Here is a 24,200-nt window from a genome sequence, read left to right on the forward strand (position 1 = left end):
AACTTTGGCCGGATTGGATCCCGAAAAGCCGTCTGCTGCGTGTCTGATTCCAGACCAAAGCGACGACGGTTGGGCAAAGATGAGGCAAACGGGTAGGCATCGTGTTATTGACACCGTAATCCGCTTAAAGCCACGCTCCATTGTACCGGGCCTGATGTCGTTGTTTGTTGTTGATTGCATGGTCCTACGTCAGCAGATGGCAATGATTTTTATGTGTTTGCAATTTTTCTCATATTTCATAAATCTGATTGTGAAATATTCAATTAATGTTACTGTATCGGTTCTGCCACCATATTTTATATACATCCAAGAAAAGTAGAAGGTATTCTCAGTATCAGTCAGTCAGTATCCTTGAAAAATGGTTTGAAGACTAATTCAAGCAAAAACAAGAAGAAGACAAACGACGATACCATTTTTTTGACAGATCCTACAGCACAGCATAGGATGATAATTTTATTAAATTCTATAACTTCTAGACAAAATGTAATTAAAACCTGATTGATATACGATATGGAAAAAGTTTCGAACTATAGAACAGATACACTTTTAGAAAATATACAAAATAAAATGCAAAAAAAAACTTCCAAACACAGTCGCCTCTTCACATCTCGATATTGAATGGACCATTGAGATAAGAAGGGATCGAGGAATTGAAGCAAAATTAAATTGTTTACTAGATCGATAAAATCCTTAACAAAATATGACCAGAATACATCGGGATATAGATATATCGAGATAGGAAGGCTATCAAGATGTAGAAAGTCCAAATGTATGTGGATTGTATCGAGATGTAGAACATCGAGATGTAGAAAGTCGACTGTATGTACTTCGGAACTTTTTCCGTATAATGCATCAATTACATTTTCATTATATTTTGCCCAGAATTTTATTATTTTTTATAAGCACTCGAAAATTATCATTCTATGCTGTGTTGTAGGATCTGATTCACATACTTAACACTATCCTTTTTCTTATTAATTCTCTTTTTTTTCTTGTTCTGTCCTTCTTCTTCCTACTTGATTCTTTCCCTTATTCTTCCTTTTTTATTTTTCTTTCTACTTCCTTTTTCGTTCTTACTTTTGGCTTATTCTTCCTTCTTCCTTGTTACCATATTCCTTCTTCTTTCTGTCTTCATCTTTCTGCTTTCTTGCTACATCCTTCTTCTTTTTATTTCTTCTTCTTTCTTCCTGAATCCTTTGTTTTTCCTCTTTTTTCTTCTTCCTCCTAACCTTTTTCGTATTATTTTTTTGGCCTCTTCTCCTTCTTCTTTTTATTTTCTTCCTTCTTTCTTCGTTATGTTTTCTATCTTCTCTCTCTTCTTCCTTCTCTTCCTGATTTCATCCTCCATTTATTTTATTTTTCCTGCTAGGTATTTTTCTTGCTTTTTTCTTCTTCTTTCTTCTTTCTTACTTCTTTCTCCATCTTTATTTTCTCTTTCTTCTTCCTTCTTCCTTCTTCCTCCATTCTTCTTCCTTCCTCCAACTTCACTCTTCCTTTTTCTTTCTTTTTCCTTCTTCCTACTTTCTTCTTCCAGTTTTTCTATTTCCTTTTTACATCTTCCTGCATCCTTATTACTTTTTGCTGTTCCATTCCTCCTTAATCCGTTGTAATGTCTTTTCTCCTACCACCTTATCACTTTTTCCCTATTTTAGTATAGCTTTCTTTTTTCGACTTCCTTCTTTTTTACTCTTATATTCCTATTTACTTTTTCCTCCTGCATTCTGCCTTCTTCTTCTGTCTGTTTCATACTACCCTTTTTCTTATTAAATCTTTCTTTTTTCTCCTTCTATCCTCCTTCTTCCTTTTAGTTTTCTCCATCTCCTCCTCCTTTTTTAATTTTTCCTTCGTCTTCCTTTTTGTTATTACTTTTTGCTTAGCCCTTTCCTTTCTTCCTTATTTCCATCTTCCTTCTTATTTCTTCCTTCTTCTTTCTGCCTTTTTCTTACATCCAACTTCTTTCTTCCTTCTTCTTTTTATCTTCTTCCTCCTTCCTTCTTCCTTAATCATTTGTATCCTCCTTTCTTCACACACCCTTTTCACTTTTTGATTTGTTTTTCTTTCGTCTTCCTCCTAACTTTTCGTATTATATTTCTCTATTCTCCTCTAATCCTTCTTCTTTTTCCTTTCTTCCTTCTCTCTTCGTACTTTTTCTTTCTTTTCGTTATTCTTTCTTCTTCCTTTTCTCTTCTTCTTTTTTTGGCATTACATCCCCCACTGGGACATTGCCGCCTCGCTACTTAGTGTTTATTCAGCATTATCACAGTTAAGCCAAGTTTCCATTCTTGCATTCGTATATCATGAGGCTAACACGATAGTACTTTTATGCCCAGGAAAGTTGAGACAATTTCCAAACCAAACAAATTGCCTAAACCGGATCGGGAATCAAACCCAGTCACCCTCAACATGGTCTTGCTGTATAGCCGCGCATCTTACCGCTAGGCTAACGAGGGCCCCTACTTCTTATTAATTCTACTTTTGTTCTCTTCTTCTTGCTATTTCCTTTTCTTATTTTCTTTTTTCTTTTCACTTTTTCCTTTCTTCTTGCTTCTTTCAGCCTTCTTCTTTCCTTTTGTCGTCTTTCTAACTTTTCTTTCTCTCTTATTTTCTTTCTTCTTTTTCCACATTTTTGCTTCTCCCTCCTTGCTTCTTTTTTCCCGCTTCTTCTCTTATCCTTTATAAAACTTCCTACTTTTTTCCTTTTTTCGTTCGCTTCTTCCTTCGTTTTGCACTCTTCTTCTTTTTTCCATAAAATATTATCCTTCTTTTGATCAATCTTCCTTTTTCCTTCTTCCTCATTTCGTCTTCCTACTCTCTTATTTCATTTCCTACCTTCTGTTTTCTTCTTTCCTTTATTTTTTCTTCTTTCTTGCTTCTTTTTCTTTTCCATTTTCCTTCTTTCTACTTCCTTCCTCTTTTCTTCTTTCTACTTCCTTCCCCCTTTCTTCTTTCTACTTCCTTCCTCCTTTCTTCTTTCTTTTTTTCTTCGTTTTTAATTTTTCCTTCTTCATTATTTTCTCTTATTTTTCCTTCTCACTTCATCTTTCCAACATCATATTTTAATTTCTTGCATTTTTTCTTCCTTATTTCTTTGCCTCTTTTGCTCGTTTGTTTTTCATTATATATTCATTTTTCTTTTCTTGTTTCACCTCATACTCTCTTCCTTATTCTTTCTTTTTTTCTTTCTTTTCTCATCTTTCTTCATTTCTTCTTCTACCTTCTCTTTTAATCCTTTGTCACCATTTTACTTCTTTTTTCTTTGTTTTTGCCTTTCTCGTATACTAAGTATACGTAAAGGTTATATGATCACTCCAAAACCAAACTTTTGATAGAAGGCTCGAACACCCATAGTGTTAAATACTAATCGACTCAGCTCGACGAATTGAGGTGATGTCTGTTTGTGTGTATGTGTGTATGTGTACAACATTTTGTAGACAGACTTTTTAAAACTTAGCATTGACCGAATTACTCGCAACAAGTTCAATTCGACTGAGAATCCTGTCCCATTGTTTGCTATTGAAAATTGGCCAGATTGGATTATGGGATCAGAAGTTATGGCCAAAATACTATTTTCTATCCGCAAAACACGCTAAAATACACTCACTTATATTTTTCAGTATTTATTTCACGAGAAAGGCACCAACACCGCTAGGTAGATTAATCAGTTTTTTTCCTGCTTCCTTTTTTCTTCTGGTTTCTCTCAGCTTCCTTCTTCCATCTGCTTTCTTTCTTCTTCATTCTTCATTTTTCCTATTTGCTTCTTCCTTTCATCCTTTTCTTACTCTTTCTTTATTTTTTCTACTTCTTTCCACTTTCTTTCTTCTTCTTACTTCTTTCTTTTTTTATTCTTTCTTCTTATTCTTTTTCTTTTGGTTTCTCTCAGCTTCCTTCTTCCATCTGCTTTCCTTCTTCTTCATTCTTCATTTTTCCTATTTGCTTCTTCCTTCCATCCTTTTCTTCTTTCTTCTTTATTTTTTCTACTTCTTTCAACTTTCTTTCTTCTTCTTACTTCTTTCTTTTTTTATTCTTTCTCCTTTTTTCGTCTCTTTTCCTTATTCCGTCTTTCTTCTTCCTCTTCCCTTCTCTCTTCTTCTTCCTTCCCCCTCCGTTCGCCCTTTATCCGTTGCATTCTCCCTTCTTCTTAGGCATTAGCACCTTTTTACTTTTTTCATTCTTTCTGCTTTCCTCTTCGTTCTTCTTTATTTTTTTCCTCCCTACTTGTTCATTTTATCTTCTTCCTTCTGTATTCATCATTCTTCCTTCTTTCTTCTCTCTATTTTTATGATTATTTCTTATATTTTTGTCCATAATACTTCGTCTTCCTTCTTTCGTCTTCTGACCGTATCCTTACTTCTTCCTCCTTTTCGCCTTTTTCTACCTCCTTCCCCTTTTCTTAATCCTAATCTTAATCTAAATCTTATTTCTTCTTTCTTATTTCTTTCTTATATTTTCATTTTCTTCTTCTTACTTCTTTGTTCTTTATTCCGTTTTCTTCCTCTTTCTACCTTCGTCTTTCTTCGTTCTTCATTCACCTTCTTTCTTCTTCCATTTTATTGTTTCTAATTCCTTATTTCTTTTTCCTTTTTCATTTCCCTTCTAACTTCTTTTTGCACTCTTCTTCTTTTTTCCTTAATATATTATTATCCTTCTTTTGATCAATCTACCTTTTTCCTTCTTTCTTATTTCGTCTTCCTACTCTCTTATTTCTTTTTCCTACCTTCTGTTTTCTTCTTTCCTTAATTTTTCTTCTTTCTTTTTACTTCGTTTTTCTTTCATTTTCTTTCTACTTCCTTCCTCTTTTCTTCTTTCTACTTCCTTCCGTCTTTCTCCTTTCTTTTTTTTTCTTCGTCTTTTATTTTTCCTTCTCCATTTTTTTCTTATTTTTCCTTCCTACTTCATCTTTCCTCCATCATATTCTAATCTCTTGCATTTTTTCTTCCTTATTTCCTTGCCTCTTTTGCTCAATTGCTTTACATTATATATTCATTTTTCCTTTTTTGTTTCACCTCATACTCTTTTCCTTCTTTTTTCTTTTTTCTTCTTTCTTCTAAAATCTTTCTTTTTTATCTTCTTCCTTCTCTCTTAATCCTTTGTCACCATTTTACTTCTTCTTTCTTTGTTTTCTTTTTTCCTGCTTCCTTTTTTCTTCTGGTTTCTCTCAGCTTCCTTCTTCATTCTTCATTTTCCCTTTTTGCTTCTTCCTTTCATCCTTTTCCTACTCTTTCTTTATTTTTTCTACTTCTTTCCACTTTCTTTCTTTTTCTTACTTCTTCTTACTTCTTTCTTTTTTCTTCCTTTGTCTCTTGTCCTTATTCTTTCTTTCTTCTCACTCTCACCTTCGTCTTTTCTATTTCCTTCTCTCTTCTTCTTCCTTACACCTTCTTTCGCTTTTAATCCGTTGCATTCTCTTTTCTTTTTAGGCAATAGCACCTTTTTACTTTCTTTTTTATTCTTTCTTCTTTCTGTTTTCTTTTTCGTTCTCCTCTATTTTCTTCCTCATTCCTTGTTTATTTTGCTTTCTTCCTTCTTTGTTCATCATTCTTCCCTCTTTCTTCTATCTATTTTTTTTATTATTTGTTATATTTTCCTCCATAATTCCTCGTCTTCTTTCTTCCGTCTTCTGCCCTCATCCTAACTTCTTCCTTCTTTTTTCTTTTTTTCCCTCTTTTCTTCTTTCTTAATCTTTAATTCTCTGCACTCTCCCTTCTTCCCACCACCTTCTTATTTCTTCTTTGTTATTTCTTCCTTCAATTTTCTTTCTTTATTCTTACTTCTTTGTTCTTCATACCGTTTTCTTCCTGCTTTCTTCTTTTTTCTGCCTTTGCCTTTCTTCGTTCTTCATTCAACCTTCTTTCTTCTTCGTTTTTATTGTTTCTTACTTTTTTTCTTCATCTTTTCTCTCTTTTACTTCTCTTTTCTTCTTGTTTTCTTCCAATTTCTTTTTACTTCTTTCGCCCTTCTTTCATCTTTTTTATTTCGTGATGCTTCTTCCATTTTTCCTAATATTTTTCCTTTTTTCTTCTCTCTTCCTTATTCCTTCCTCATTCTTGCTCCTTCTACATTGTCCCTACTTCCTACCATTATTTTACTTCTTACTTTTTTTCTTCTTCCATCTTCATCCTCTCTTCTTCTTCATCCTTCTTTCTTGTTCTTTCTATCTTCTTCCTTCTTCGTTCTTCATTCTTCTTTCTTTTTTCTTCATTCTACCATTTGTCTCATTACTTCTTCTATTTTTATTATTTTTTCTCCTCCTAACTTTTTTTTCTTTTTTCTCTTTTCTTCCTTCTTCCTTTATCCTTTGCATTCTTCCTTCTCCCTACAAACTTTTTATTTCTTTCTTTTATATTATATTTTTCCACTTTTTTCTTACTTCTTCCTGCATCTATCTTCCTTCGTCGTTCTTCATTCCTATTCCTCTCTTCTTCTTTTTTATAATGTCTTATTTTTTCCTTATCTTTGCTCCTCCTTCCTGCTCTTTTCTTCCTACTTTATTCTTCCTTCTTCCCTTTTTTCTGTATCTTTCTCTTTCATCTTCATCCATTCTTCTTTTTCTTCCTTCTTTCTTGTTATTTTTATCTTCTTGCCTCTCCGTTCTTCATTCTTCCTTCTTTCTTATTATTTTTTCTATTTTCCTTCATTTCTTCTCCTTTCATCTCCTGCCCTCATCTTCCCTGTCTCCTTCTTTCTTCATCCTTCCTCAATCCTTTGCATTCTTCCTTCTTTCTACAAACTTTTTATTTATTCACTTTATTTTATATTTTTCCTCTTTTTTCTTATTTCTTCGGCCTTTCTTCTAATTTCTTCCTGCTTCTATCTACCTTCTTCGTTCTTAACTCCTATTTCTTTCTTCTTTTTTATTTTTAATTGTTTTATTTTTTCCTCATCTTTGCTTCTCCTTCCTTCTCATTTCTTTCTACTTTCTTCTTCTTTTTTTTCTCCCTGCTAATATCTTCCTCATTCCATCATCTTTCTTCCTTAACTATTTTCCTTCTTCCTTCTACCTTAATTATTTGTATTCTCCCTTCTTCCTACCACGTTTTTACTTCTTCCTTCTTTTTTCTATCTTTCTTGTTTCTTCTTCCTTCTTTGTTCTTTCTGTTTTTTGTTCTATTTTCTTCCTTCTTCTGTCCTCCTCTTCCTTTCCCTCTCCTAATTCTCATTTCTTCTTTCTTTTCTCTTCCCGCTTGCTTCATCCTTTTCCCTTCTGCATTGTTCACTTTTGCTCCTTCCTTTTTCTTACTTCCTTAGTTTTTCTTTCTTTCTTCTTTATTCTTCTTTCTTTGTTCCTTCTTATTTTAAATCTTGCGATACTTGTTTACTTCCTGCTTCCTTCTTCCTGCTACCCTATTTATTTTTTATTTTTTCATTACTTTTTCTTTCCTTCTCCTTCTTTCTCCTTTTTCTTCTTCCTTCTTTCTATTTGTTTCTTTCTTTTTCTCTTTCTTCTTTTTTTTAATTTCTCTTTTTCTTAATTCCTTTTTCCTTCTTCGTTCTTCTTTAATTATTTGTATTATTAGTTCTTCCTGCCATCTTTTCACTTATTCTTTTTTTGTTTGTTCTTTTTCTCTGATTCCTTTTTTATTCTACTTTTTCCATCTTTGTTCTTCTTTCTTCCTTTTGCCTTATTCATTCTTCCCCTAACTTTCTTCCTTTTTTTCTATTCTTCGTTCTTCTTTCATTATTTGTATTATTCTTTCTTCCAGCCACTTTATCAGTTTTTTGTGTTTCTCCTTTCTGGCAGATTCTGATTTATTCTACTCTTTCCTTCTTTTTTCTTCTTTTTTCATTTTTCCTTCTTCGTTCCATCTTCTTCCTTTTTCCTTCTTTATTCTTCCCCCAATCTTTTTTCTCCGTCCTTTCTTTTTGTTGTATTTTTTTCTCCTTCTTCATTCCTCCATTCTTCCCTTTTTTCTTTTTGGCTTCTTCCTTCTTCGCTCTTCCATTGTTCATATTGCTTCTTCCTCCTTTTTTCCATCTTCCTACTTCCTTTCTATTTTGTGTTCACCCTTCTTCCTAAAACCTTCTTATTCCAGTTTTTTTTGCTTTACTTCTTCTTTCTTCTTCGTCCTATCCTCAATCTTCGTTCTTCAATCTTCCTTCTTCATTTTTCCTTCTTCGTTCTTATTTCTTCCTACCTCTTTATTTCCTCTTCCTTCTAAGTTTTACCTTTTATCTTATCATTTCTTTTTTTCTCTCCTTCTTTCCTCCTTTTACCTTCTCCTTTCCTTTTTCTCTCTACTTCCTTTTTCCTTCTTTTTTCTTTTTTTCCTATTTTCTAGTTTTTTTTTTCCTAAATTATTGTATTGTTCCTTCTTCCTACCTAAGACCTTCGAGCTTCTTCAATGTTTTTCCTTCTTTGTTCTTTTGTCTTCCTCTTTTTTTCTTCACCTTTTTCTTCTTCTTTCTTCCTTGTTTTCTTCCATATTCCTTAATCTTCTGTATTCTTCCTGACTGACGCTGGTTCTGATCGTCCAGATTTTGTGTTTACGTTCTCTGTTGGTGATGACCTCGTGCTTGACCAAATAATTAAACGTTATTGAAAGTGATTGCCAATCGCAATAATGCGACTATAAAATAAAAAGTGAACTAAATTTTGAAAATCGTTTTCAATGGGTATTTCTCCAAACTTACGCATTGCAATATCATAGAAAACTGGCGTGTTAATATTTGTTATAAAAATGGGGTGAAAACTAAGCTGCTGTTTTGAGGAGCCACATCATTTGTAGTGAAATAAATTTGCTTTTTGAACGAATCATTCGATTTCATTAACTACGCATCGCAGCGATATGATTTCTAGGACAAAATACAGCAATCATTTGTTTTTTATACGCTTGCCATTTACTTCCATTTCCAGCCACCTTCAGCATGGTGTAGCTTTGCAGACGCATATATTTCCACATGTCTAAGGAAGGCCCTTATATTACTATGGTAAATTATTGTTTAACAAGATCAATCTTTTTAAATTATTTTACACCAACTTTTTCATTCACAGAACAAGTTTAAATTTTGGCATTTGTTGGGAAAGAATTGGAATATGTGCATAAAATTACGATGCATAATCTCCATCCAAGCTCTTTTTTTGGAGCTTAGACGCATGTCCTATGGAGTGTGGGTTCGATTCCCGCCACGGCAAAGAGAAACTTTTCGTGATTCGAAAGATCCTGTCCGTTGTCTCATGTCAGGTTTTAAGTGTTCAGTCTACAATATCTCTGGTCGAAGACGGTGATTCTGTCTTGTTTTCCTTTTTCCTTCTACCTTTTCCTTCTTCCTTCTGTCTTCCTCTTTCTCTCTTCTTCCTTAATCTTCTGTTTTCTCCTCTCTTTCTCCCACCTTCTTACTTCTCCCTCCTTTTTTCTTATTATTTCTTTTTTTTGCTTTCCTTTCCTCCTTCTTCCTTTTTCTCATATGTAATATCACTACCCAGAAATTTACATCAAAAGCTTTTGGCAAAACTCAACACCCTGAGGCACAGAGTAAAAACTGCCAGCAGTATTCCATAATTGCTCTTCAAAGTGCGTGCACATATGTAGTCAAACAAATGAGGATTCAGAATGTCCAAAATTGTCACATATGCAGTTTCCCAAATCAACGGTTCAATTACTGTTTAGTGTCTACATTCTTGAAAAGAACTTTTCACACAGATATGTGCTTCCAAAAATATAAAACATTTTCCCTACCTTTCTGGGGAAAAGCAGCCCCGATCTATTTGATTTGCTTTGTACTCGCGCGCACGTTTTACCGCCAAGCTACGATATTTTCCAAATATAAACTATAAAAGTCGTTGGGGGTAATTTACAGTGATAAGATTTCGCAAAATAATGTATTCGATCAAGATCTTTAACTAATTGTAATTCGCTTTCAACGTCTCGTCCTCTCGTCAAAACAAGTCAACAAAAAACGGCTTCGGCGAACTTCTCCAACACACGCATCATAAACCGAGGTCAGTTACGCCTTGGAGAACATATTTGCAAAAGTGCGCTTCTTCCTGCAAGTGCATTCTTCCCCGCAATTTTTACTGCAGTTGCACACAGCACCGAGACCGAGTTCCAAGACGCGTCGCCTCGCCCCCAACTCCACCATCAGCACCACTCCTTGCTCGTGATCACTGTGCGCGGCACTCAAAACGAACGATACTACGACGGCGACGACCGCCGAGGGACGATAAGCTTCTCGCACATTATGAAAAAAGCAATGAACAAAAATGTGAAATGCGAAACGAAAAACCGGCAAAGGCCAAAACTTGAAGCCTCGACCCTCGCCAAGCTCCGCATCGGTGCTGCTCAAGAACCAACTCGTTCCAAGAACCGCCGAGCGCGCTCCACAAGGAAACACTCGCCGCACACACTGCTCGATGGCATCGCATGCACTTCATCAACCGGTTTTTCGATCCGAGCCGAGTGGAGCACTCGGACGCAGACAAGTCGGTGGAGCCATTCGGGGCAAGGGTGTAGCTCAAAAATGGACGAAAAACTGGTACCGGACCAAAACTTGACTGACGAAAAAATTGTACATCCAGAACTGCATGTACTGGTGGCTGGTTTGGGTAAGTGTGTGCGCGCGCGAATACCGGGACCTTGGTCAGTGACTTCTCCGTCCCCGTGTGTTCCTCGCTGCTTGTCTTGAGAAGTGCATCGAATCGATCCCCTCTGTGGCGGTGGTCGAGCCGGGCAGCAGCAGCGCAGCGGTCGGTGCAACACAAAAAGTGCATATTCGATGCAATTCGCGAGATGGACTCTTTTCCTATCGCGCTGGTTGTCCCCCTGCCTTCCAAATGCTATAGACGACTTGGAACTATAGGAACGGAAATGAAAGAAAATGGACGAAAATTTAGTTTTGCGTTTTATTGGACCGCCTTGGAAAGGGAAAGACGGTTGCAAAGAAGACGTCGTTCGACGTCTTGGGGTTTGGCAAGGTTTGAACGAGACGAGGATAGGTTTTTTGTTGGGAGACGTTGACCAAAATCCAATGCAGTGACAACAGTGAAAATGGATATGAAGGTGTATGAATGTGAACTACCGTTCACGTTATTATTGAACCACGTTCTAGAAATCGGTTATTGGTAGTTTAAGACATGTTGAATAAACGTTTTTGGTTTTATTCACTTTTTACGTGTAAATTTGGGACGGCCATGGCGGGGTTGACTGTAGCGGTGCTGCATACCTATACCATGAGGTAGGCAAAGGAATTATTTATTTTAGCTGTAGAAGACGGTTTAGTTTAAAAATTGTCTAATAGAATACAATCGTTTTCCGAAATGGCAATACATTTATTGAACACTACACTTGCACTCTGAGGAAAATCTATGCTAACTTCGTTTATCCTGGTTGACGCCACGTTCGTTTACGTGCAGTTTATACTCGATTAGTATAACCTCCGTATTCTTCCCGTGTAACGTATTAGTCTTGCATAGAACTTTTTTATTCAAGCTTAGTACATATAAACTTTGAAAATATGAAAAATGATTTGTTTGTATGTTATTACAGGTTTGGTCTATTTGTGAGTGTAGTTGACGTGTGAATTTTTGGAATATTTTCCTTATGGTTATGAAGAATCCTGTAAGATGCCCGCCAGAGCAAACGCGACGTGCGATGCGACGGGTCGCGACTCACGTAAAATAATAACAATCATTATCAATAAACTGTCAAATTACCCTGTCGCGTCGTCGCATCACGCCGTCGCGTTTACTCTGGCTTCACCCTAGGGTTTTCGGGGCGAATTCTTGGAGACATTCTGGAGAAGTTTCCCTTAGAAATTGCCTGGGAGATTCTTGAAGGTTGAGAAGAAATTCTTAGAAACATTTTCGGAAGAATTCCTAAACAAATTTTCGGAGAATTGCTTTCCAGATAAAGGTCTTCTCCAGGTCTTCTTGGGGATTACTTGAGTAAACATCCTAAAACATTCATATAGGAATTTCTGGAGGAATTCATGAAAACTTTTTGAATCACCGGAAAAATTCCTAGAAGCACTTCCGGAGAAATTCCTAGAAGAGCTTGCGGACGAATCAATGAAGGAACTTCCGGAGAAACTCCGGAGGAATTCCTGGAGGAACTTCCGGACGAATTGATAGAGGAACTTCCGGAGGATTTCCTGGAGGAGCTTCCGGAGAAATTCCTGGAGGAATTGCTGTAGGAACTTCCTGGTGGAACTTCCAGAGGAATTCCTGGAAGAACTTCCGGAGGAATTCCTGGAGGAACTTCCGGAGGCATTCCTGGAGGAACTTCCGGAGGAATTCCTGGAGGAACTTCTGGAGGAATTCCTGGAGGAACTTCCAGAGGAATTCCTGGAGGAACTTCCGGAGGAATTCCTGGAGGAACTTCCAGAAGAATTTCTGGAGGGAATTCCGGAGGAATTCCTGGAGGAACTTCCGGAGGGATTCTTGGAGGAACTTCCGAAGGCATTCCTTGAGGAACTTCCACAGGAATTCCTGGAGGAATTTCTGGAGGAATTCCAGGACGAACTTCCGGAGGAATACCTGGACGAACTTCCTCCGGAGACGAAGACGAAGTTCCTCCCGGAATTCCTCCGGAAATTCCTCCGGAAATTCCTCCAAGAATTCCTCCGGAAGTTCCTCCAGGAATTCCTCCGAAAGTTCCTCCAGGAATTCCTCCGAAAGTTCCTCCAGGAATTCCTTCGGAAGTTCCTCCAGGAATTCCTCTGGAAGTTCCTCCAGGAATTCCTCCGGAAGTTCCTCCAGGAATTCCTCCAGGAATTCCTCCGGAAGCTTCGTTGAATCACACATCAGTGGCACTAGTAAACTGCGATAATCTCGAACAATCAGCAGTGCGAATTCGTCTACAGAAGTCAGCGATATGCGTATGTGGCATTTATCGCCGACCGAACTGGCCACCAACATTGTACTTTGCGCACTCCATTGCAATTGAACAACTTCGAGAACAGAAGTTTCTCCTGGAATTCCTCCGGAAGTTCCAACTGGAATTCCTCCGGAAGTTCCAACTGGAATTCCTCCGGAAGTTCCAACTGGAATTCCTCCGGAAGTTCCAACTGGAATTCCTCCGGAAGTTCCAACTGGAATTCCTCCGGAAGTTCCAACTGGAATTCCTCCGGAAGTTCCAACTGGAATTCCTTCGGAAGTTCCAACTGGAATTCCTTCGGAAGTTCCATCTGGAATTCCTTCGGAAGTTCCATCTGGAATTCCTTCGGAAGTTCCAACTGGAATTCCTTCGGAAGTTCCAACTGGAATTCCTACGGCAGTTCCTCCAGGAATTCCTCCGGAAGTTCCTCCAGGAATTCCTCCGGAAGTTCCTCCAGGAATTCCTCCGGAAGTTCCTCCTGGAATTCCTCCGGAAGTTCCTCCTGGAATTCCTTCGGAAGTTCCTCCTGGAATTCCTCCGGAAGTTCCTCCAGGAATTCCTCCGGAAATTCCTCAGGAATTCCTCCAGGAAGCTCCTCCAGGAATTCCTCCGGAAGTTCCTCCAGGAATTCCTCCGGAAGTTCCTCCAGGAATTCCCCCGGAAGTTCCTCCAGGAATTCCTCCGAAGTTCCTCCAGGAATTCCTCCGGAAGTTCCTCAGGAATTCCTCCGGAAGTTCCTCCAGGAATTCCTCCGGAAGTTCCTCCAGGAATTCCTCCGGAAGTTCCTCCAGGAATTCCTCCGGAAGTTCCTCAGGAATTCCTCCGGAAGTTCCTCCAGGAATTCCTCCGGAAGTTCCTCCAGGAATTCCTCCGGAAGTTCCTCCAGGAATTCCTCCGGAAGTTCCTCCAGGTATTCCTCCGCAACTTCCTACAAGAATTCCTCCGCAAGTTCCTCCAAGTATTCCTCCAAAAGTTCCTCCAGGATTTCCTCTGGAGGTTCCTCCAGGATTCCCTCCCGAAGTTCCTCCAAGAATCTCTCCGAAAGTTCCTCGAGAAATGCCTCTGGAAGTTCCTCCAGGAATTCCTCCGGAAGTTCCTCTAGGAATTCCTCCGGAAGTTCCTCCAGGAATTCCTCCGGAAGTTCCTCCAGGAATTCCTCCGGAAGTTCCTCCAGGAATTCCTCCAGGAATTCCTCCGGAAGTTCCTCCAGGAATTCCTCCGGAAGTTCCTCCAGGAATTCCTCCGGAAGTTCCTCCAGGAATTCCTTCGCAAGCTCCTCCAGGAATTCCTCCGGAAGTTCCTCCAGGAATTCCTCCGGAAGTTCCTCCAGGAATTCCTCCGGAAGTTCCTCCAGGAATTCCTCCGGAAGTTCCTCCAGGAATTCCTCCGGAAGTTCCTCCAGGAATTCCTCTGGAAGTTCCTCCAGGAATTTCTCCGGAAGTTCCTCCAGGAATTCCTCCAGAAGTTCCTCCAGGAATTCCTCCGGAAGTTCCTCCAGGAATTCCTCCGGAAGTTCCTCCAGGAATTCCTCCGGAAGTTCCTCCAGGAATTCCTACGAAAGTTCCTTCAGGAATTCCTCCGGAAGTTCCTCCAGGAATTCCTCCGGAAGTTCCTCCAGGAATTCCTCCGGAAGTTCCTCCAGGAATTCCTCCGGAAGTTCCTCCAGGAATTCCTCCGGAAGTTCCTCCAGGAATTCCTCCGTAAGTTCCTCCTGGAATTCCTCCGGAAGTTCCTCCAGGAATTCCTCCAGGAATTCCTCCAGAAGTTCCTCCAGGAATTCCTCCGGAAGTTCCTCCAGGAATCCTCCAAGAATTCCTCCGGAAGTTCCCCCAGGGATCCTCCAAGAATTCCTCCGGAAGTTCCTCCAGGAATTCCTTCGGAAGTTCCTCCAGGAATTCCTCCAGAAATTCCTCCGGAAGTTCCTCCAGGAATTCCTCCGGAAGTTCCTCCAGGAATTCCTCCGGAAATCCTCCGGAAGTTCCTCCAGGAATTCCTCCGGAAATCCTCCGGAAGTTCCTCCAGGAATTCCTCCGGAAGTTCCTCCAGGAATTCCTCCGGAAGTTCCTCCAGGAATTCCTCCGGAAGTTCCTCCAGGAATTCCTCCGGAAGTTCCTCCAGGAATTCCTCCGGAAGTTCCTCCAGGAATTCCTCCGGAAGTTCCTCCAGGAATTCCTCCGGAAGTTCCTCCTGGAATTCCTCCGGAAGTTCCTCCAGGAATTCCTCCAGAAGTTCCTCCAGGAATTCCTCCGGAAGTTCCTGGAGAAATAGAATCACAACGTGTCAGCCTTATTATCTGCGGCGGGGGTAAAAAGTTTAAACTACACAACGTAAGAACAGTGCAAGAGGTAGTCCATCAAGTATCAAGTAAGTATTCATTGGAATTTATATGTGAAATTCTTCACAATTTTCACAAGAAATTGTTCTAAATTTCTACAGGAAATGTTCGGAGCTTTAACGTTTGCTTGCTCAGTCTTAAATAATTAACGACCTAACTACATTTTCGATCAAACCATTTTCAACCTAATAATAGTTTCAGACAAACTTCAGTTTGGCTCGGCTAAATGGAATTTGACTATATGAACTTTGGCGTAAAGGCCAGCATCGACTTAAAAAGTAGAGAGGTTATGGAATTTTGTTCAATGTTAATTTGACAAACAAGCCATTACGCCAAACGAGTGGCCATTTTTTACCATATATCCCTTCAGTAATTGACATTTGGCCAAATGACATTTTCGGCCAAATGGCCAAACTGAATTTCGGCCTAATGACTTCTTCGGCCAAACGACCTTTTGGGATAAACGAGTTTTTCGGCTTGGTAATCATATGGCTACTGCTTCTGCATCATACGCAGGATGTCGTGGGTTCAATCCCAGGTCCGTTCCATTCTCCTACTTTGTATCTTTCTCTATATTTCTCATGTTCTAGCAATCGCTAGAACTGCAGATGGACTTCCATACTGTCTCCATTTCTATACTATACCTTCATCTTGACTATTCTAGTAGAAACTGCTAGAATTGGAAATGAACGAAAAAGCTCGTTTCCTACATTCCATAAGAAATTCTATCAGTTGCTTTCTCCTATAAGTCACATTTGCAGCTCGGTTACCAAGACGAACCTCTGCCCCTCGAACCTAACCCAAAAATTCCAACAAAAACCGCATTAACTCGTGGCAAGTTGCAGTGGGCGAGTGATTGTATTATCATTTCCTCCCTCTTCCCTACATTGACTTGCATTCTGACGTGGCAGGCGCCAGTGTGACCTAACAAATGAGATCACCAGTACTTGTACATTGAAGATGAGAGCTAGTCCCAAGCAAACATCTGTTAGTTCTCTGTGCAAGAACAGCTGATCTGGTCATAATGGAGTAGCAACTACGGACAGCCAATCAAGCTCAAGCTCAAGCTCACAACGTAAGAACAGTGCAAGAGCTCCGATTACCCACACAGACGTTGTGCTACGAAGATCTGCAACGTACTTTCCATCATCTAAAGGGTCTTCCTATTCACAGTTATACTGATGCGACGCCGGGGATTATCATCGGAATAGAACACGTCCGTCTTGTCACGGTTCAGAGAGTGCGCGAAGGAAGAGATAACGAGCCGGTCGCGATGAAAACGCGTCTCGGTTGGTGTGTGTTCGGGAAAAACTCCGACAACACTGCAACAATAGAGCAGCTGAATCTTCATCATGACACGCAGGCAGGGAACCGAGAGCTTCACCAATGGATGTAACAGTTCTTCGCACTGGAGGAGTGAACCCATTGCAGGAGAGGTGTTGCCAAAATGGCGTTATTGGTGTTTGTACATGCAGCGGCTTGGAGAAGTGACTGTGCCTCGCTGTTTCTTCAAAGGGATGAACAGCTATGCCCTCGAAGACGTCGAGGCCCATTTATTTGTGGATGCCAGTGAGGCGGCTTGTTCTGCGGTTTTGTATTTACGATGCGTTCAGAACGGTGTTACCAAATGTGCTACAATAGCGAGCAAAACAAAAGTCGCTCCGCTAAAACCGATCTCTGTACCCCGCTTGGAACTGCAAGCGGCTATGATAGGAACGAGGATGATGGACTCTGTGTGGCGGTCTTTGGATATCCATGTTAGCAGGCGATATCTCTGGTCTGACTCCTCCACCATGCTTTGTTGGTTGCGATCCGATAGCCGCTGGTATCATCAGTTTGTGGCTGTCCGAGTAGGGGAGATCCTCACGTTAACCAGTGCGGATGAGTGGCACTATATGCCATCGAAAATAAATATCGCCGACGAAGCCACGAAATGGAAAGAAAGCCCTATTTGCGACCCGAACGATTCATGGTTCACCGCACCGGAATTTCTGCGCAAGTCCCGGGATGAATGGCCTGCGCAAAATGGATCAGAAAGTGAAACAGAACTACGCTCTGTATTCCTATACCATGGAACAGTGCCTCAACCGTTATTGGACTTTAACCGGTTCTCCAACTGGCTCCGCCTAGTGAGGACAGCGACTTATATGCTGCGAGCAGTGCGCAGATTCAGGGGCGAAAAGTTCCTCCGCCCTAAAGTCTTAACCAAAGAAGAACTTTTTGAGGCAGAGAACATGATATGGCGTCAGGTACAGAACGAAGCGTACCCGGACGAGTACGCACGTAATTTAACACAGCTCTCAAATCCAGTTTCAATCCCGAAGTCGAGTCCGCTGTATCGGCTTTCAGCATTTGTAGACGAATTTTGCGTGGTTCGAATGAATAGTAGGCTGAGTGCAGAGCAAACCTTATCGTATGGATTGAGGCATCCGATTCTATTTCCCAGACTGCATCCGGCGGTTCACCTTCTGGCGGAATATTACCATCGACGATATTTGCACGGTAACGCAGAAACGATTTGTAACGAGATGCGCCAAAATTTCTTCATACCAGGGTTGCGAATCCTTATCCGTCAAGTGTCAAAGCAGTGTTTAACTTGCCGTATCAAGAAGTCGGTTCCCCAGCCTCCTATGATGGCTCCTTTACCCCAAGCTCTAACTCAAACAAGGCCCTTCAGTCACACGGGAGTGGACTACTTCGGACCGATAATGGTTAAGCAAGGGCGAAGCTTGGTGAAAAGGTGGGTGGCTCTGTTCACATGCCTCACAGTGCTTGCCGTCCACCTGGAGATAGTGCATAGTCTATCCACTCAATCGTGCATAATGGCCATAAGACGCTTCGTGGCTCGCCTAGGTGCTCCAGAAGCGTTCTATAGCGACAATGACACAAACTTCATAGGTGCAAGTAATCTTCTGGTAATGCAAATCCAGAACATTCAGGAAGACTGCGCGATAACATTTACCAACTCAAACACCAGTTGGAATTTCAATCCACCAGCGGCGTCCCATATGGGCGGTTCGTGGGAACGAATGGCGCGTTCCATTAAAACGGTTATGCAGGCTATTTCAGACCATCCCCATCATCCGAGCGACGAAATTCTGGAAACGATGGCCTTGGAAGCAGAATCGATAGTCAACTCTAGGCCGCTTACGCATATACCATTGGATTCATCGAAAAGGAGTCCCTCACGCCAAACCACTTCTTACTCTTTGGTACATAAGGTATAACACAACCAGCGACACCAACTACTGTGGCAGGAAATATTTACCGGGACAGCTGACGGCGTACAATGCTTAGTCAACCTCTTCTGGTCCCGCTGGGTTCGTGAATACTTGTCAATCATAACCAGGCGTACCAAGTGGTTGGAGCCAGTCAAGCCATTGGAGCCAGGAGACATTGTGCTGATCGTTGACGAGGGGAAGCGAAATGGCTGGATACGAGGACGTGTAGCTGAATTTACTAAAGCAGCCGATGGACAAGTTCAGCGTGCAGTCGTACGGACGAAGAATGGATTGGTAGTGCGACCTGCGGTGAAACTGGCTCTCCTAGACCTTCGGACATCCAGACGGTCCGGAACTACACGGGAGGGGGAACCACTGAACACAACGGAGTGTGTTCGGTACCGCCCATAGATGTCGGGACAGATCATATGACAAACAGCATGACGTTACAGTGACATGTGTCAGAGGAAGGTGATTAGCGAAAAATGTGAATCATATCAGTACAGCCGTAAAATACTCTTAAACAAATATTAGTTATTTATCGCAGTCAGAAGAAGTTTCCAAAGTAGGAATTTGATTCTAAGGGCAAAGGTGCCACAGAAGTGAATTGGTAGCAGATAAAGCTAGGTAAAATGAACAAAGACTGAATTTCGACGGTAAATACTTAACCCTAAATAATTTATAGATATCTAATCGATAGTAGTACGGTCCGTGGAAGTACGGTTGGATTTTTCTTAATTCCTAAAACTAGTAATTGAAAGTAAGTTAATGGATTAAAGAACCTTGTGAACACACGACTTTGTTATTCTAAACATGCAAATTAATCTTAGGTTTTGCTTACGCAAATTGTTCAGGAATGATGTTTCGGATTTATAACTTGCGAAAACACGACAGAAAGTGAAACAGAACTACGCTCTGTATTCCTATACCATGGAACAGTGCCTCAACCGTTATTGGACTTTAACCGGTTCTCCAACTGGCTCCGCCTAGTGAGGACAGCGGCTTATGTGCTGCAAGCAGTGCGCAGATTCAGGGGCGAAAAGTTCCTCCGTCCTAAAGTCTTAACCAAAGAAGAACTTTTTAGGGCAGAGACCATGATATTTATGGTGTCAGGTACAGAACGAAGCGGACCGGAACCCGGACGAGTTCGCAATCCTTCAGCGGAAGTTAACACAGCTCTTGAATCAAGTTTAAATCCCGAAGTCGAGTCCGCTGTATCGGCTTTCAGCATTTGTAGACGAATTTTGCGTGGTTCGAATGAATAGTAAGCTGAGTGCAGAGCAAACCTTATCGTATGGATTGTGGTATACGATTCAACTTCCAAGACTACATCCGGCGGTTAACCTTCTGGCGGAATATTATCATTGACGATATTTGCACGCTAACGCAGAAACGGTTTGTAATGAGATGCGCCAAAATTTCTTCATACCAGGGTTGCGAATCCTTATATCCGTCAAGTGTCAAAGCAGTGTTTAACTTGACGTATTAAGAAGCCGGCCCCTAGCCTCCTATGATGGCTCCTCTACCCCAAGCTCAAACTTAAACTATGGTAAGGCCATTCACTCACACGGGACCGATAATGGTTAAGCAAGGGCGAAGCTTGGTGAAAAGGTGGGTGGCTCTGTTCACATGCCTCACAGTGCTTGCCGTCCACCTGGAGATAGTGCATAGTCTATCCACTCAATCGTGCATAATGGCCATAAGACGCTTCGTGGCTCGCCTAGGTGCTCCAGAAGCGTTCTATAGCGACAATGACACAAACTTCATAGGTGCAAGTAATCTTCTGGTAATGCAAATCCAGAACATTCAGGAAGACTGCGCGATAACATTTACCAACTCAAACACCAGTTGGAATTTCAATCCACCAGCGGCGTCCCATATGGGCGGTTCGTGGGAACGAATGGCGCGTTCCATTAAAACGGTTATGCAGGCTATTTCAGACCATCCCCATCATCCGAGCGACGAAATTCTGGAAACGATGGCCTTGGAAGCAGAATCGATAGTCAACTCTAGGCCGCTTACGCATATACCATTGGATTCATCGAAAAAGGAGTCCCTCACGCCAAACCACTTTTTACTCTTTGATACAAAAGGTGTAACACAACCAGCGACACCAACTACTGTGGCAGGAAATATTTACCGGGACAGCTGGCGGCGTACAATGCTTAGTCAACCTCTTCTGGTCCCGCCGGGTTCGTGAATACTTGTCAACCATAACCAGGCGTACCAAGTGGTTGGAGCCAGTCAAGCCATTGGAGCCAGGAGACATTGTGCTGATCGTTGACGAGGGGAAGCGAAATGGCTGGATACGAGGACGTGTAGCTGAATTTACTAAAGCAGCCGATGGACAAGTTCAACGTGCAGTCGTACGGACGAAGAATGGATTGGTAGTGCGACCTGCGGTGAAACTGGCTCTCCTAGACCTTCGGACATCCAGACGGTCCGGAACTACACGGGAGGGGGAACCACTGAACACAACGGAGTGTGTTCGGTACCGCCCATAGATGTCGGGACAGATCATATGACAAACAGCATGACGTTACAGTGACATGTGTCAGAGGAAGGTGATTAGCGAAAAATGTGAATCATATCAGTACAGCCGTAAAATACTCTTATTAATAAACAAATATTAGTTATTTATCGCAGTCAGAAGAAGTTTCCAAAGTAGGAATTTGATTCTAAGGGCAAAGGTGCCACAGAAGTGAATTGGTAGCAGATAAAGCTAGGTAAAATGAACAAAGACTGAATTTCGACGGTAAATACATAACCCTAAATAATTTATAGATATCTAATCGCTAGTAGTACGGTCCGTAGAAGTACGGTTGGATTTTTCTTAATTCCTAAAACTAGTAATTAAAAGTAAGTTAATGGATTAAAGAACCTTGTGAACACACGACTTTGTTATTCTAAACATGCAAATTAATCTTAGGTTTTGCTTACGCAAATTGTTCAGGAATGATGTTTCGGATTTATAACTTGCGAAAACACGACAATGTAAGTTAATTTAAATAATCTGTTATCCTTTCGCGAGATAATCATAATATAATTGCAACTTTGAAGCTGCATATGCTGCTGTCAGAACGTGTGATCCACTTTCCGAAATCTATCCGAACAATGACGTCTCGTCCATATTGAGTAAACTGGATGTTTCCAAGGGTCCGGGAAGTGACAGTCTTCCACCATTGTTTTTAAGAAAATGCGCCGAATCTCTGCAAAAGCCGTTGATGTTGATTTTCAATAAATCGCTCCGTCATCACACTTTCCCGAACCTGCGGAAGACCGCCTCCATTTGTCCGATTTTTAAAAAAGGGTCAAACCACGCTGTTGAGAACTACCGCGGAGTTTCCATACTATGCAGCCTGGCTAAAGTGTCTGAAGAAATTGTTGACAAGGTTCTCTACAATGCTGCGCTACCGTTGCTTTCTGAGTTTCAACATGGTTTTGTCAAGAAGCGCTCAACAACAACGAATCTCATGGCGTTCATATGTACGCAGCATCTTGGAGTATGCAATGCAGCATGAGTGTGGTCCCCATATCACACAACGCAGATTATTCGGATTGAGAGAGTGCAACGTAGCTTTATCCGATACGCCCTTCGTAAACTACCATGGTCGAATCCAGCTAATTTGCCCGACTACACGGCCTGCTGCAAACTCATTGCGTTGGAGGCGCTATCTGCAAGGCGGACCAATATGCAACGAGTTTTCATCTATGACTTGTTGAGCGGAAAACTGCATTGAATGAATTATTGGCAGTGGCTGATTTTCTACGCCGCTTCCACATCGAGGCGCTATAGTATATGCGCAAATAGCCAGCATGAGTTAACCGCCAGAAATTTGAATGGCGAAAGACATCTAACGCGAGTTTTCTCAAAATAAGAAACTTTTCATGAAAAACTATTTGGTACCGGTTATGGTGGGTGGTGTCCGCTACTACGCCTACCAAATATTTTTTCGATGAGAGTGCTTAATTTTGAGAAATCGAACCTTAGATGCCTTTCGCCATACTGATTTCAGAAAGTTAACTTCTAGTGTGCCGCTGTAAGCACGCTCAAAGCAGGCGATTCATTGCTAGATAACGTAGCTATTTATGCTCCTTCTCGACAACTGCGAGAGCGAGAGCTATTATTTGTTAGACGCCGCAGAACCGTGTATGGTTAAAACAACCCATTTGATCAATGTCTTCGTTTGTTCAACAGTGTTAGTGATGTTTTTGATTTTAATATGTCAAAAAATGTGTTTAAAAATAGGATTAAGGCTCGGTAGCCCAAAAATTGTCCATTAAAACAGATGAAATTATCCTTAAACAATTGAAAAATGCTCCTTAAAAAACTGATCATTTTTCCTTAAATTATTGAAAAAATTACCTTGAAATATATAAAATGCTCCGTAAACATTTGAAAAGTATACCGTAGAAACGAAAAAAATGTACCGTAAACAATTGAAAATGCTCCTTAAAAAAACAAAGATTTGACAAAGAGCGTTAACTCTAGGTTAAGGTGCAGTCTGTAGAATAGTTTTTAATACTTTCGAGACGGTAGTAACAAATAAATAAACCATCCCCTTCCATGATTCCTCATCTCACTGTTTTTTAACGTGAGATACGAGGCAATTTAAAATTATCGTTATGAACGCATCCCAGGGTATGACGGCGACATTACAGATAAACAGACGTAACACTGAAGAAATTTCCATCGACCTTCAACTCAACGGCAGTTCAAAATTCAATGGATTGCAAGCTTCACATCCAGAGACGCTCGCATCATATACCTTCGTGTTCAACATTTCATGCTAGCGCCTTCTGTTGACATTATTGCACCACAGACAAACATACATAACACATCAAACATTCACTCCTCAAATTCATCGTCATTCAAACATTAACGACATCTGTTGACTTCAGTTATTTGGGAAAATCACGAACCATATGGCGGTAAAGAGCAAACGTCATTTCTTCTTCCTTGTATTTAATTTGTTCTTTCTTTTTCCTATTGTTTTCTATATCCTTCCATCTTTCTTCTTCCTTCGTACTTCTTCCTTTTTACTTCTTTCTTCTCTTTTCTTCTTTCAACCATCTTCCTTCTTCCTTTTTCTTACTTATTTCTCCCATCTTTATTTTTCATCTTCCGTTTTCATCATTCCTTCTTATCTCATATTTTTTCCTTCTTTCTTCTTTCTTATTTCTTCTTTTTTTCTGTTTTCTATCTGCTGCGTTCTTTCTTCTCCCTTCTTCTGACTTCTTTCTTCCCTATTCTTGGTCACCGCTTCTCACTTTTCGCAACTCACTTGGAACATCTATTTTTTCAATTTTTGCTGCTTTGCTTGCTTTTCTCACTTGCAACAACTCCGAACTTCTCTGCGTTTTCAGATTAGTCACTTTTTTTTTAATCTTTCGTTTATTTGCAAGGCTCATTTGCCGTAAAGCGTTACGGAGCCGAAATCAAGTTTAACAATACATTTCTTGATTCTTATACATAGTGTTAGTTTTGTGGAACCGAAAGACTCGCGGTTTAGTCGAGGTTAGGGAATACCATAATACAGTAGGAAAGGAAAGGATTTTAGGGTGCTTAAGTAATTACGATGCTGATGTTCACAAAGTTGACATTCCTCGCATTTTTACATCTGTAACGGGACAAACAAACTTTTTTTTGGGAGACAACGACGAGAGGAAGACATACGGAAGGGATTAACGACAGACATGGAAATTTACAACAAGAGGAAGACATTCGATATGGGGTACGACAGACAAGGGAATGGGCAGACAATGATTACAGTTTTACATCAGCAACTTTCAAAAATTGGTGGACCAGGGACATGTACTCTAGATCAAGGCCCG

The 24,200-nt window shown here is 40.5% G+C and overlaps 1 protein-coding gene across 1 annotated transcript; it reads left to right on the top strand.

Annotated features, from left to right (window-relative positions):
* Positions 1 to 16,496: 16,496 nt before the first annotated feature.
* LOC134206371 (uncharacterized) lies at positions 16,497 to 18,776 on the top strand. Its single transcript, XM_062682071.1, has 2 exons — positions 16,497 to 18,356; positions 18,402 to 18,776. Exons 1-2 carry the CDS (start codon positions 16,497 to 16,499, stop codon positions 18,774 to 18,776), a joined length of 2,235 nt encoding a protein of 744 aa, XP_062538055.1.
* The last annotated feature ends 5,424 nt before the right edge of the window (positions 18,777 to 24,200 follow it).

This window comes from Armigeres subalbatus, chromosome 1, assembly GCF_024139115.2.
Source record: "Armigeres subalbatus isolate Guangzhou_Male chromosome 1, GZ_Asu_2, whole genome shotgun sequence".
NCBI classification, from domain to species: domain Eukaryota; kingdom Metazoa; phylum Arthropoda; class Insecta; order Diptera; family Culicidae; genus Armigeres; species Armigeres subalbatus.